At 43.2% G+C, this 14,781-nt stretch overlaps 1 protein-coding gene across 4 annotated transcripts in view; it reads right to left on the bottom strand.

Annotated features, from left to right (window-relative positions):
- Nucleotides 1-4,664: 4,664 nt before the first annotated feature.
- Nucleotides 4,665-14,781, bottom strand: part of SESN2 (sestrin 2) — a 53,825-nt gene continuing 43,708 nt past the window's right edge. For 3 of the 4 annotated variants that reach the window (XM_039334274.1, XM_039334273.1, XM_039334271.1), the window contains 5 exons: nucleotides 13,202-13,352; nucleotides 12,289-12,407; nucleotides 11,743-11,933; nucleotides 8,468-8,612; nucleotides 4,665-6,842 (listed from right to left, as the gene is read on the bottom strand). In XM_039334274.1, the coding sequence (XP_039190208.1) occupies nucleotides 6,756-6,842; nucleotides 8,468-8,612; nucleotides 11,743-11,933; nucleotides 12,289-12,407; nucleotides 13,202-13,352 (693 nt within the window). In that variant the 3' untranslated portion in view covers nucleotides 4,665-6,755. The remainder of the gene's footprint in view (nucleotides 6,843-8,467; nucleotides 8,613-11,742; nucleotides 11,934-12,288; nucleotides 12,408-13,201; nucleotides 13,353-14,781) is intronic. The other variant, XM_039334272.1, reaches the window with a different exon arrangement.

Genomic DNA, 14,781 nt, shown 5'->3' with positions numbered 1-14,781 from the left:
CCTAAAACGAAAAGGTTTTATAAAACCCAGCTGAAGGCCTAGGACTGGGGTGACGGCGCGCATGTCCACAGAGAGGGCTCTGAGTGCCGCCTCTGGCACCCTGCCATAGGTTCGCCACCACTGCACTACACCAAACTGACCCACACCGGGGATTTATTTTAGGTGCTCTTAAGGCCAATTGGCAGTTTGTTTTGGGTCGTTCTAGGCAGCTCAATGCCACAAACAACAGTTTCTGAGAAACATTCATATGTGAGCCCACAAGCTATCTATTCTCTTTATCTTCTCAAAAGTTTGCTTTTGAGTGCTGGTGGATTTTAACTAAAAGAGCTGAAATGTTTGTTCAGGGAATTTCAGAAGGCTAAGAGATAAGCTTGGCAAAGATTTTGTTTTCAAGGGCTTTTGCAAGAATTCAACTCCTGCCCAATACTTTGTTGAGATAAATTATACAGTCAGTTATAAGATATGCTGATTGGCAAACATAAGAAGCTGCCTTAGGCCAAGCATCGCTGCAGCTAGCTGTCTATTATCAACAGCAGTGTTTCTCAACCATAGCACTTTCAGATGTGTGAACTCCAATTCCTAGAAATCCCCAGCCAGAAGAAGTCATGGAATGAATCTGGAGCTTCTCCACATGCATTTCTTCTAGCACCTCTCAGATACATCCAGGAGTGTGTTGAAATTATACTCATATTAGCTTAGCAAAATGGGTCACCAATCTGACATGGAGATTTGCATTATCAAATTATAAAAGAATGCAACTTGCTTCATGGGTCCCCAAGGTTGAGATAGATCCTCTACTCCACCTCAAGAAACTGATAAGATCCCTCTTGCTGATTGACAAATGCTACACCTCTATTTTTCACCAACTCCAGACAAAGCACATTGCCAAAAGCTGCCAACCATTTATTTTATAACCACCTTTCTTGCACTGGTTACAATTCATTACTGTTTTGAAAACAAAACAGAAAAAAATGTATTCCATATCTGAGGATACTTTATAGAACATAGAATCATAGGGCTGGAAGGTACCTTGGAGGTCTTCCAGTCCAACACCTTTCCCAAGCAGGAGACCCTATACCAGGGGTAGGCAACCTTGGCTCTTTTATGACTCGTGGACTTCAACTCCCAGAATTCCTGAGCCAGCCATGCTGAGGGGAAAGGGAGAGGTTCCAAACTGAGCCATGCTGGCTCAGGAATTCTGGGAGTTGAAGTCCACGAGTCATGAAAGAGCCAAGGTTGCCTACCCCTGCCCTATACCATTTCACACAAATGGCTGTCCAATCTCTTCTTTAAAATCTCCAGTGATGGAGTATCCACAACTTCTGGTGGCAAACCATTCCACTGATTAATTGGTCTGTCAGGAAATTTCTCCTTCATTCTATCTAGGTATCACTGGGGCAAGGCGAGAAGCATGACTGATGACCCACACAATGCCAAATGTCTTGCTGTGATTAAAAAAAAAAAAGGGGGGGAGAATTCTTAGGTTCTAAATCCAAACTTTTCTTTGTAAAATACTGTCAAGAATGTCACTCAAAACAGATTTTTGGTAAACAAAAAGGCAACTTTATTTCTCCAAAAAACAAACACTTTGAATCAAGAGTCACAGCGCTGATACAGAAAATACATTAAAAAAACAAAAACAACATAACTTAATGTGAAGCAAAGATTGAATTCAGGAGATTTGGGGGCTGCGAGACCTGTAGATTATTGGGTGAAAGTAGGAGAGGAAGAGGGCACCATCTGGGAGGAGGCCTGGAGGATAAGAGGCTACCAAATGGTGGAGGTGTCTGTCAGGGATCCTGAAGCTGGCACCAACGTGAAATGTAGTGGCACACTCAGGTGAAAGCTCCAGACATTATGTTCTCGCTGCCTCACGCACACACAATTGTACCATTTTAAGGCAAGTGGGCCAAACATCCACCAGGAAGAGGCAAAAGAAAGTATCAGTTGGATGCTCAGGGTTACAGACTTTTCATTAAGTCTGAAGTGACAAGGTAAAAGAGGATAGCTCAGCCTTACGATCCTGCAGAAATGGTGATTTTTTTTTCACAGACTCTAAGGCAGTGGTTCTCAACCTGTGGGTCGGGACCCCATTTGGGGTCGAACAACCATTTCACGGGGGTTGCCAAACAAGGCTGTCCGCCATTTTTCCCCCTTTTCTTTGGCCACGCCCCTGGCACCTGGTGATGTATAAGTGGTTGGGGGGTCACCACAACATGGAGAACTGTATTATGGGGTCGCGGCATTAGAAAGGTTGAGAACCACTGCTCTAAGGTATTTTTAGAGTACAACCATTAAATGCACAGGTATCCAAATACAACTGAAGTAGACTCAACCAAACAATATAATAAACGCCCCAAGCACTTTCATCTCAGTCTAAGAAGCTTCAAGTAGTTTGAAATATTTTGACCATCATCTCAGATAAGGTCTGCCAGAAAGTTTGCCAATTTTAAACCAGGGTTCTTGCGAGTTTACAAAAAAATATACCAGGTCAGGGCTGTCCAATTGAGTTGAGACTTGAGTTCAATTCCCAGAATTTCCTAGCCAGCCATATTGGCTGAGGAATTCTGGGATTGAGATCTAGAAATCTTAAAGTTGCCAAAGTTGGACACCCCTGAATTTAGTAAATCCATTATTGACCCTATATTGAACAAGAATTCCTGAAAGGAAGCCTGTGATATGTACCCCAAATGTATTTATTTACTTAATTGGCATTTATTATTTTTACAAATAACTCCAGGCAATGAACATATCCAATACTTCTTCCTCCTCCTTTTCCCCCTGCAACAACAACCCTGCAAGGTGAATTGGGCCAAGAAAGAGTGACTGGCCCAAAGACTTTCATGGCTAAGGCGGGACCAAAACTCACAGTCAACTCACAGTCTCCTGCTTTCTAGCTTGGTGCTTTAACCACTAGGCCAAATTGGCTCTCGAAAAGTCTGAAAAACCTTGTTGGGTGGCATCTGATTAACCTGTTCCACAAATGAATCCTGGGTTTTTCTTTGTCTTGAAACAAAACAAAATGCCTGAAAACATGTTTTGAATTCCCTTGGCTTCAGGAATAACGGTTTCTGGCATCGAGAGTAAACCATCACATTTTGCATTTCTCTCATGGACTATGTCTAGTATCTAGTCTAGGAATCTGGCCAACAGACAAAGTAATGCAGATTGTGTCTCTAGCCAAACAAACTCTGCATCAAGCAGGTACCACACAAAGTTGTGTTGGCTTCTAAGCTCACCTCCCTCTCCAACTAGCTGGGCAACCTTTGGCCAGGCCTTCAATAGTTAAATTTAGCTTTTGTAACCCGAGTTGTTTGCTCCAAACAGAATCTTATATATATTGCAGAAATGCCTGGAAAGGTTCACATTTTCCTGGGAACCCAACTTCATCACAGTTGCTATTTGAAGCTGATTACTGCTGAGCCATAGTTAGAAGGGTGAAAGGAGGGGGCAGATTGTTGCTTGTTTTGCATTGTATGACTTTAGGGCTTAGTACCAGTCTAAAACTCAGATTTTAATCCTAAGATTTCAAAAAGGAAAGGAATTGGAAATAAGGGGTGAGGAACTTGTGGTTCTCTAGATGTCGACTTAGGTCTTCTATAATCTCCAACTTTGAAGCCATAAGGGCTAAAGTGGGTGGGTGTTAGCAACCCATAATACCTAAAGAAGTTTCCATCTCCTGTAATAAGCATGCAGAGTGAGTAAAAAGCCAGAGCTAAGAAATTTTCCAGGATTTAGAAAAAGTTCTCACACCAGACCAAAGTGAAATGTAATACAGAGGAAAAAATTAAAAAGGAGCCAAGGGCCAGGATCTAACTGACATGTAGTTTTCTAGTTGCTGGATTCCTATCAGCTCCTGACATCATGCCCAATGGGTCCATTGGAGTTAGGATAAAAATATCTTAAACCCTCCCATTCCTAGATGCTAACGTTTGAATTGATGGACATTTAATTCCTTCTCAGAGCAAGAAGAGTGAGTAATACAGTAGCAGGAAGCTCAATCATCTTTTTTTTTCATCTTAACGAACAACTTTCCCTTTAAGCGGAACTTATAGCTTTGCCTCCGAAATGAGTTAAATAAAACTATGAACCTCTATAACATTGCTTGAGGCAAAGTAGAGAGTTATAGGAGGGAATGAAAAGACCCATATTTCAAATTCTCCTCATCCTACTCTCTATTTGCCAATAACCTGATGAATATTGTTAGAGCATGAAGTTTAGAAGATCCATTTTGACCCTAACAGAAACCTCCTGCATGATCCATGCTAGCTAGCCATGATCTCTTATACTGTAGTTGAGGGATCATAATTTTGCAATTGAACATTCCAAATGGTTCCTCCCACACCAAGATGCAGTAGAATCCAATCAGTCACATATAGGGAATTGCAGCTCAGCGGAGACTTCACATACTCAGGCTAACCAGCACAAAGCTATGTTCTGAGGACAGTAAGAGGGTTGATGCAAGGTCAATCTCCCATTTGGCTGACAAAACAGACAAAGGTTAGAGTAGTGTTTCTCAATCTTAGCAAATATTGAGATGTGTGGACTTCAATTCCCAGAATTCCACAGTCAGCATCTTAAAGTTGTCAAGGTTGAAAAACACCAGTCTAGTTCAGAGGTCCCCAACCTTTTGGGCACCAGGGACCGGTTCCGTGGACAGAGGGTTTTCCACAGACTGGAGGGTGTGTGGTTTTGTCTGTTGCCTGCATCCCGCAGATGGGGCTTTGCTTGTTTGTGCGGCCCAATTGCTGGCATGCTGCAGCCTGGTACCGGTCCATGGACTGGGGGTTAGAGACCCCTGGACTAGTTCATTTCTCCCCTCGCCTCCTCCAAACAGGGCAGGCTAAGGGAGAAAGGGCTGAGGACAAATAAAGCTCACTCTATTTGGACTGGGGCAGTATTGAGCCACTTTTTAAACATGTTACAATGGAAAGGGGGAGGACATCACCAGCAAATATCAGTGATAGGGGAAAAACAAAATCTGGCCACTCCCCACCTGACCGTGTCCTCAGTGATCAGTTATTGCTAGTTCAGGGGGACGAGACAGTTACTCAAGGCAGTGGTGATTTGGGCTGGCTTATAGGAACAAGGTGTACAATTCTCTGCAAATAAAACAAGAGCACAAGGGAGAAGCTAAGCCAAGCTTCTTTCATGCTAAATTATTTTATTACAGAGGGTAGTTAAAAAAAAAAGATAAAAAAGAAGTTTAAACTGAGTTCTGGCCACCTATAATCTGAAATGATACAAGTCACTTCTTAAATCCAGGGTCTCATTCCATTGCATGAATAGATCAGGTGAAAATCCCAAAGGTGCTTTTTCAAAAAACAATTGGACTATGTTTTTTCCTTGAATTTGAATTTCAAGGAAAAAAGAAAACCCAAGAAAGTCCAGCTGCCTTTTTGAAAAGCACCTTTGGGACAACTGTGACCTGGATGATTTGAGAATCTCCGTAGACATTCAACAATCTCTCTTCCAGCCCGCAGATGACTGTCTCATCAAAAAGGAGATGGGCTTGACAGAAACATTCCCATTTCTACAGCTGTCAATATAAGCTTTCAGAATAGCAGGGAGCAGACTGTAAAGAAGACAAGAGTTTCACAATGTCCAAAGCTCAAACACTTGAGCACAAGGAGATAATGGGATCTAATAGCCAAACAACACAGTTTTACATGAGGAAAAGAACTTCTTAGAAAAGGACAAGAAAAAAAAGAGAACAGAAGCAAAGATCCTAGGGGATTGGGAACAGAGATTCATGTACTTGAAGTTAATTTATTGATCTGGGAAATCAGTCCCACATTACAATAGTCTTCTGTCTTGTTTTGGAGTGGGAAAAGTAGGAAGAGAGAATATTCCAGCCAACTAACAACAAACCCACATTCTTCTTCTAGTTTTACCTCATCTGTAAGCCACCATCCATTCTGCAGCTGAGACATTTCCATATTTGAAAGGAGAACATCTGAAACACAGTGATCTTGGGATCTGAAGCTTAGAAAAAGGAAATGTAGTGTAGTCACCAGTTACTCTAGTGGCCAGCTTGTTTTAAATTCAGCACATCCATTGCTATCCTCACATACACACCCAGAGCACATCTCTGCTCCCTATCCTTAAGAGAGCTTTAGGAGTTACCCGCTTGAAATGTTCAAAGTCCTACATTCAAAAGTTCTGTAGCAAGTTGAGACTAAAGACAAAGAGTAAAGCCGTGTCCATGGCAGAAGGATCTCTTTGGTGATCTTTGCCTCAGCTGGTTCAGGACCATCTTCATTGCAAAAAAACAAAAAAGATGTAGACAGGGCAGAGGATATTCATTGCACAATTCATTGAAATGCTGCCATCTCCAACTTTGGTGCACACCAAGCTGGTCATCAAGGGACATCAGCATGGGATGCAGTGACCTCCTCTAATTTTTGAACAGGAGCTGGCCACCTCAACATCAAACTCTGAAACCTTGGGCCACCATTGGCAAAACCAAGAAATCACAGGTGGCTCCCCAGGTGATGATGATGAAACTGAGGTTGGTTTCCTTCACACATCAAGGGAACAGTTCATGTTGAACTCACCTCTGCCTCACAATGTCGCTTTTGGCAAAGCGACTCAAAAAGTCCACCACCATATAAAACGCTTCCAAAAATAGCCACAGGTAAAAGGTGAGGTAACTTGATTTTTTTCACCAGACATTCCAGAAACAGGTCTTTGGAAGAAAGCTCCCTGGTCCAGGGCAAGGCTGCCTCACTCACGAAGAAGGGAGTCAAGTCCAGTCAGGTCATGTAGCGGGTGATGGCACGCAGAGCATACAATAGGGCTGCCTGCATACGAGCCTCCAAAAGAAGCAGATTGACATGCACCTAAAGGCAAGGAGAGGCATGATAGAAAGCGATGTGAGAGTTGCAACAAGCAGAGAATCCTGGCACCACAACCTGGCATCCCAGAAAACTGCTTAGATCTCAAAATATCAGGCACAAGCAACCAGAATCATTCCACAAATAGGCTGAAATAGATACTTTTTTGTTAATCACTTATATTACAAGAATCTTGCCAAACTGTCCGGGAAATGGCAGATATAGACTTAAAAGGTTTGACCTCCAATGTTTCCTCCCCTGAATCGACTCCAAGCTGGAATATCTCTTTACTCGCCCTAGAGCAGCAGTTCCCAACCTTTTCTATACCCCACGCCCCTAGAGCGTTTCTGATATATTCTCACACCCCTTACAAAAAATTATGCATATACACTATAATTTTGAAACTTCAAACCCAAGTTTTCACCCCCCCTGGAATATCGTCTTGCATCCCCGGTTGGGAACCCCTACCCTAGAGGGACCCCCTCTCCTTCAGCTGGTGAATCCACCACACAGAGGGATCCACTACTTAGATATCAAAGGGATCTATTACCACTTCTTTACTTAGTATGCCCCTTATTTGGTTCTTGTTTTCTTTTCTTTTCAGGATTACAGCCAAGTGTTTTGCAACTCTCAAATGTCCCTAAGGGACAGGTAAGCAAAATTTTTGGCAGTTTAGGATTGCACCCTTAACACCTGAGAGGAACTCAAAGATCACCCTGGGCTGGGTTGATGATGCAACTTAATGGGTGAGGTGCAGATGCTTATTTTCCTGGGTTTGCAGGTGAAGTTTAAAGCCTGTTTTTTGTTGTTGTTGTTGTTCTGCTGTTTTATGTGTACGTTAGGCTTATACATCCGTTGTTATTTGCTTCCTGTCCCAAAAGAGCCAAAAATTGTGAAAGCATAAAATTGTGCTCTTCTGAGAAATTGGGATCTTTTGCTCACAGCCGAGTAGAAATCCAGAATATTGTTGTGGTTGGATAGGAAGAAAGTCACCAAATATAAACACACCCCTCCTGATCCAATCTTCCTTCCTCTCTTCCTTTCTTTCTCCAAAGCAAGGCCTGTTCTGGGCATCCTTCATAAATAAGAACTCTTCTTGCCAAGAGTCAATATGATATCAGTAATGTCCTTAATATAGCTATGAAGAAATGGTGTAATGCAATATTAAGATGTGTGGATTCAACTCCTAGAATGCCCCAGCCAGCCATGAACTCGACACAACTCAAAGTTGCCAAATTTGAAAAACATTGTGTGCTAAACCATAAATTCGGATTACATTCTACAGTGGCTGAGTTCATCTACAGCAGTGGTTCTCAACCTGTGGGTCGGGACCCCATTTGGGGTCGAACCACCATTTCACGGGGGTCGCCAAACAATGCAGTCCGCCATTTTGTCCCCCTTTTCTTTGGCCACACCCCTGGCACCCGGTGATGTATAAGTGGTTGGGGGTTACCACAACATGGGGAACTGTATTATGGGGCCGTGGCATTAGAAAGGTTGAGAACCACTGATCTACAGTCTAAACCAGAATCAAAGAAAACATATTCTCACTTAATGCAACATGCAACACCAATGTTGGTCAATCAAGCATGGAAGCCAAACAACCCATAACCCAGTAGAACTCGCTTTACCTTTTCTGAATGTTTGAAGTGTCTCCAGAAATGGGTGTACATTCTTTTAGTAGCTTTTTCCGGGTAACAGGCCACAGTTTTGATGTAGATCTTCAGGCTACGTTCCAAAAGCTGGTTCACTTCCCTATAATCATAGTCATCATACCTACAAGAGATGACATATGAACTTTACAATTGATCGGCCAGCTGAGATGATCAACTTCCCATAGCCCAGATACCTTTTAGATATGATGGCTATAATGGCAAAACCATTATATCATTGGCCAAGATGCATGGGAAAAAATCCAGCTTGTTGCCTTCTGTGTAGATACCATATATTAGGGAAGGTTAGGTGGGCAGCAGAATCCTAAATCAGCGATCGGGGATTATTTGATGTTGAGTGCAGGTAATCCTCAACTTATAACCATTCATTTAGTGACCATTCAAAATTATAATGGCGTTGAAAAAAGGGACTTCTGACCGGTGGTAGCATTTATGAGCATTGCAGCATCCCTACGGTTATGTGATCAAAATTGGGACAGGTTTCCATGATGGTTGCAACATCCCAGAGTCATGTTGTCAAGGCTGCTAACATCGGATGTTCTTGCTTGACATATATGAAAAAGCAACATGTTTTATTTAACCTGTGTATCACTTCTAGAGTTAAAGTCAGACAATGTTAGAATGGGGGGGGAGTATGTACTTGGGGGATAGTTAGCCATAATAATATTTCAGTACAGTATTTCCAAGGTCAATTGTAACCAGAGGGGTTACGGGAGGGTGCCGAGGCTATGTAGCAATAAAAAGATTCTTTAAGGTAAACAAAGCCTCAAAGTTCTTTGAAAAGCTTCTTCTTTCGGAACCATGACACACGTGACCACCATTTGCAACCTTCCCAGCCAGCTTCTGACAAACAGATTCAATGGGGGAAGCCCGATTTGCTTAATAACCGCATGATTCACTTAACAACTGCAGTGATTCATTTAACAATCATGGCAAAAAAATGTCGTAAAATTGGACACAGCTCGCTGAACAATTTGCCTTGCTTAGTAATGGAAGTTCTGGTTCCAATTGTGGTCATAAAATGAGGACTACCAGTATAGGTAGTCCTCAGCTCATGACCACAACTGAGCCCAACATTTCCATTGCTAAGTGAGTTTTGCCCCATTTTACGATCTTTTTTGCTGCAGCTGTCAAGTGAATCCGGCTGTTAAGTGAATCTAGCCTCCCCATGGACTTTGCCTGTCAGAGGGTTGCCAAAGGGGATCAGATGACTTTGGGACGCTGCAATGGTCATACGTATGAATCAACTGCCAAGTGTCTGAATTTGGATCAGGTGACCATGGGAATGCTACAACGGCTGTAAATGTGAAAAACGGTCATACGTCACTTTTTTCAGCGCTGTTGTAACTTTGAACGGTCACTAAATGAACTGTTGTAAGTCAAGGACCACCTGTATGGTCTTCCTTGGAAATGGCCAAATGAGAGCAGGGCATCGATACAAAGTCAAATCGAAACCAGTAATAATACCACTTATTTACTATATTGTGACCTCCATTTTTCCCTCTGCACTTTCTGAACCATCTGCTTATCTATCATCTTGCACAGGAAGCATAGAAAAATTGCTAGCAGAGGATTTCTGAAAATAATCCAAGGATCTAGTTTAAGGGCTGCAGGTTGCCCATGCCAGTTCTATTTTAAAGATAAAGAAGGTCTTACCAAGGTTTTCAAAATTTTTTTTTGCAGTGCCAGAGTTTGAACTGGAAGCTTTTCCACGCAAAGCAGGTGGTCAGGCGAATTGGCAAGGAGAAACTGTGTCCTTAATCCCAGCAAGCCAACATTTGCATCATCCTTCTTTCTTTAAGGGGTGGGCATGGGGGAAAGGGTTTGGTTTTTCTGTTCGGTATTATTGGGGGAGGGTTTTGTAGTTAATAATGGCATGGTTTTTTTAAATGAAAAAGAAAATTAGATATCTAAGGAACTATATAACCTGTGGCGCAGAGGTATCAATGGAACGGGTGAGGTTGAATTTTTGGTCTGCAGGGCTTCTTAGAAAAACAGACTCATTAAAACTAGCAAAGGTTTGATTTCAGAAGAAAATCATGGTCCCGAATCAGCGATTCCTCATTACATTTTTGTAATGGGCTGATATTGAAACTATAAAAAATGGAAGAGGCGACTATATGAGCTCCACAAGCTGGCCGGTCCTTGTTGTAAAGGACTTCCTCAGTTCACACAAGAAGAAGACAAGTTTTCCCACATGCTTTGAGCATGTGTTACTTCCTACCTCCCATAAATTAGATGATTCAGTCCTTTAGTCACACCGATTGTTGCGGTCCCTGCATAGCCATCCATTCTAAAGTCACCTGGCCAAACCGAACACAACTGTTTTTCCTCAGGCAATTAGTCTGACAGGACAAGGATGCTCAGTCACTTGTTCACCTGCAGCTTTGAATTATACACTGAACTTTGGACTCACAACCTCAATCAGTCTCTTGTACACTCTGCTTGCTCAGTTATTCCCTGCTTAGAAGCAAACCCTTTCCTGCTTTGTACATGCTGGCAAACAATAGCTCAGCCAGGATGGCTGAACCAGCAGGATTAAAAGCCAGAAAGTAACTAGCTATGCAGAGCAGGGGAGAAGAGAAGGGAAGTTGTACAATAAATCCAGACTCCTGTTGCTAGATAACCATGGCTTGCCACTGCAGGCAAAGCAGCTTCACTACTGGTAGTTCTCGACTTGTAACAGTTCGCTTAGCGACTGTTCGAAGTTACAACAGCACTGAAAGAAGTGACTTATGACCATTTTTACACTTACAACCATTGCAGCATCCCCATGGTCATGTGATCAAAACTCAACTGCTTGACAACTGGCTCGTATTTATGACGGTTGCAGCGTCCCTGGATCATGTGATCCCCTTTTGCGACCTTCTGGCAAGCAGTCTATGGGGATGCCAGATTCACTTCAGAACCGTGTCACTAACTTAACAACTGCAGTCATTCACTTAACCATTGTGGCAAGAAAGGTTGTAAAATGAAGCAAAACTCAATTAACAAGTGTCTCGCTTAGCAACAGAAATTTTGGGCTCAATTGTAGGTGTAAGCTGAGAACTATCTGTAGTTGGGTGTTTTCTTCTTTCCAGTGATTAATCATCCAGTTAGAAAAAAAAAGTTGCCAAAAGCAAGGCAGAAGGAAAAAATCTGGACTCAATTTGCTGGATTTACCCAAATCCAGCAAATGTGAAGAATTTCAGGAGGGATTAAAAAATAAAATAAAAGGTGCTCAAGCAACCTACCGAATGCCAAAGACACAGTGGACGTAATTCCAGATAGCCCTCCGGAGCATGGATGTGTCCACCCCACTATGCATAGCTATGGTGTTATAGGTCAGATTGTACACCACTTGGAATTTCTCATCCAACAGTTGTCCCACATCAGGATACAGCCGGTTGATAAGCGAGTAACCATGATCTTCCCACGTATAGTCCTGTAGAAGGTGAAATACAGGTTGGAAGTAAATCTGCACTAAACCAGGGTTAATTTTACAATCAAGGTGACATCTTCTTCAAGCCAATGCCATCCAGGAAGTCACTTCAGCTGGATTCATATCCAAAACTAAACCACAAGCCAGTGCACAAACTATTGTGCTAAGCCATGGTTTATAACCTGGCTCATATCCAGTATTAAACTATGAACAGTAGTTCATAAAGCCAAAGGGTGGATTTACAGAACACATTAAGTCAAACCAAACGATCCACCTTTCGATTAGCGTGTGCCATGGGATTTTTGACATGCTGTTGGGGATGGGGATAAGCATGCATCCAAAGCATCACACATGGTACCTGGGCTCGGAAGGTGGGAGGGGTCTGTTCTCCTCTCCTGGTGAAATCCTTGTAGCCAAACTCTGGATCCTCCACAAAGCAGAGGACATTGGGGGGCAGGGAGTGTTCAACAATGTCTACTGGAGAAAGGAACCATAACAAACACATGTTATCCATGATGTGATGCCATTAACAGCACTTAGCACTAGCATTTAGACTTATATATTGCTTCACACTGCTTTACAGCAGGTGTCCCCAACCCCCGGGCCGTGGACTGGTACTGGGCCGTGGCATGCCAGCATCCGGTCCACAGAAAGAAGCAAAACCCCATCCGTGGGATCTAGGCAGCACACAAAATCACGCACTCTCCGGTTTGTGGAAAAACCTTTCTCCACGGAATCGGTCTCTGGTGCCCAAAAGGTTGGGGACCTCTGCTTTTCAGCCCTCTCTAAGCGGTTTGAAGAGTCAGCAATTTGCCCCCAACAATCTGGGTCTTCATTTTGCTGACCTCGGAAGGATGGAAGGCTGAGTCAACCTTGAGCTGGTCATGATCGAACTGCTGGCAGTCAGCATATCATAATTTGAATTTGTACATACTTGTAATAATAATACTAATAGTAGTAGTAAAGTTAGAAGGGACCTTGGAGGTCATCTAGTCCAACCCCCTGCTCAGGCAGGAAACCCTACACCATTTCGGACAAATGGCTATCCAGTCTCTTCTTAAAAACTTCCAGCAGCAGAATTAGTGGCTCCATTACTGCCATTGAGCCACCACAGCTAATACATCGGAAGGTTTGGTTGGATTTTTGAAGGGTTGGATGAGGCTTGCAGACTGAAAGATTTCAGATCTCCAAGCCATTCTCCACCAGATTGTTTGACTAAAAGTCTGAATGGGTGGAAGTCTCACCTCTCTTCAGAGGTCGCCTTGCCTCACCTGAGGGAGTCACAAGCAGGCTCTCTCTTTTTTCCATCTCAAAGCGGGTCTCCATCTCTTCCTGGGTGACACCTTCCTCCTCAAGCTGGCTCTCCTGCAGAAGTTTCATCCTCTCCATCAGCATTTCAACATCCTCCATAGCATCAGTGCTCTGAAAAAAGTGAGAACAGAGAGGGTCATTTCAGGAATGATCCACGGTAGATGGACCCACAGGCCTTACTTCACTATGCTCTGCCTTGGCCATTTGTTGAACTCTTCTATCACGGATGAAACCCCGGTGGGAATGAGTAGTGGGGGAACCAAGCAAACCGGTTCCAACAATCTATATTCTTGCCTTCTCTACAAGAGTGTAACCATCTTCTCTAAATCTGAGGACAGGCTTTTGGACCTCCCCCTGAAAAAACCACAGAACGGCTTCACCAGGAAATTCTTGCAAGTTTGCCCAACACCTAAGCCAGGGGTAGGCAACCTTGGCTCTTTTATGACTCGTGGACTTCAACTCCCAGAATTCCTGAGCCAGCCATGCTGAGGCGAAAGGGAGAGGTTTCCAAGCTGAGCCATGCTGGCTCAGGAATTCTGGGAGTTGAAGTCCATGAGTCATAAAAGAGCCAAGGTTGCCTACCCCTGACCTAAGCAAAGACCCACCAGGATTTTTAAGAGTTCCCTTTCTCTCTAACAACCAGATAATAGTGAACAACGGAGTTTCTGGGCCTGCTTTTGGCTTGCACCTGGCTCCGAGCTAATCTTGGCTTTGCTAATGTGAAAGACTCCCTTTACTGCAACTCAGCCTAAGTGGGGTTTACATGCTGTGCTAAGCCATAATTTACTGGATTCTACGTGAGTTTTGTGAATTCAAATATTGTGGCTGAATCCAGCCCACAGACAGCAGAAGTCAGGAGATGCCTGTCCATTGGTGGGGCATCTTATTATTTATTGTTTTGGTAGTTTGGGAAAATTTAGGGGAAAAGGGCACAAGTTTGTTCAAATCATTCTGGATTCTTTGGGTGGAAATAAAGTTGAACCTGGATCTCCCCAGTCGTTAATTTCATATCCTCACTACACTATGTTGTCTCTCTTGAGAGTGGTGGTGGGGGAGAGGAGGAGGACGACGACTGTAGTAGAAAAATCAGCAGTACAGGTAGTCCTCGACTTACAACCACAATTGGAACTAGAACTTCTATTGCTAAGCAAGGCAGTTGTTAAGTGATTTGTGCCCGATTTTACGACCTTTTTTGCCATGGTTGTTAAGTGAATCACTGCAGTTATTAACTGAATCATGCAATCATTAAGCGAACTGTCTTTGCTTGTCAGAAGCTGGTTGGGAAGGTCACAAAGGACAATCTTAAGGTCACAAACAACCCACGTATGCTGCACCCATCATAAACCCATGCCAGTTATGAAGCCCCTGAATTTTAATCAGATGACCGTGGGGATGCTGCAATGGTGTAAGTCTGAGAACTGGTAATAGGTCACTAAATGAATGGTTGTAAATCAAAGACCGCCTGTATTGTCCAACTTCCCAGGCAGAGGCACGGGGACTGCATACTTCACAAGATATTGTGTCTCTTGTGTTTACTACC

Source organism: Crotalus tigris, unplaced genomic scaffold (assembly GCF_016545835.1).
Source record: "Crotalus tigris isolate CLP2741 ecotype Arizona unplaced genomic scaffold, ASM1654583v1 scf7180000017628.32516253702:7417878, whole genome shotgun sequence".
Taxonomy (NCBI): domain Eukaryota; kingdom Metazoa; phylum Chordata; class Lepidosauria; order Squamata; family Viperidae; genus Crotalus; species Crotalus tigris.
The sequence above is the reverse complement of the archived record's forward strand: the minus strand, read 5'-3'. Positions and strand labels throughout refer to the sequence as shown.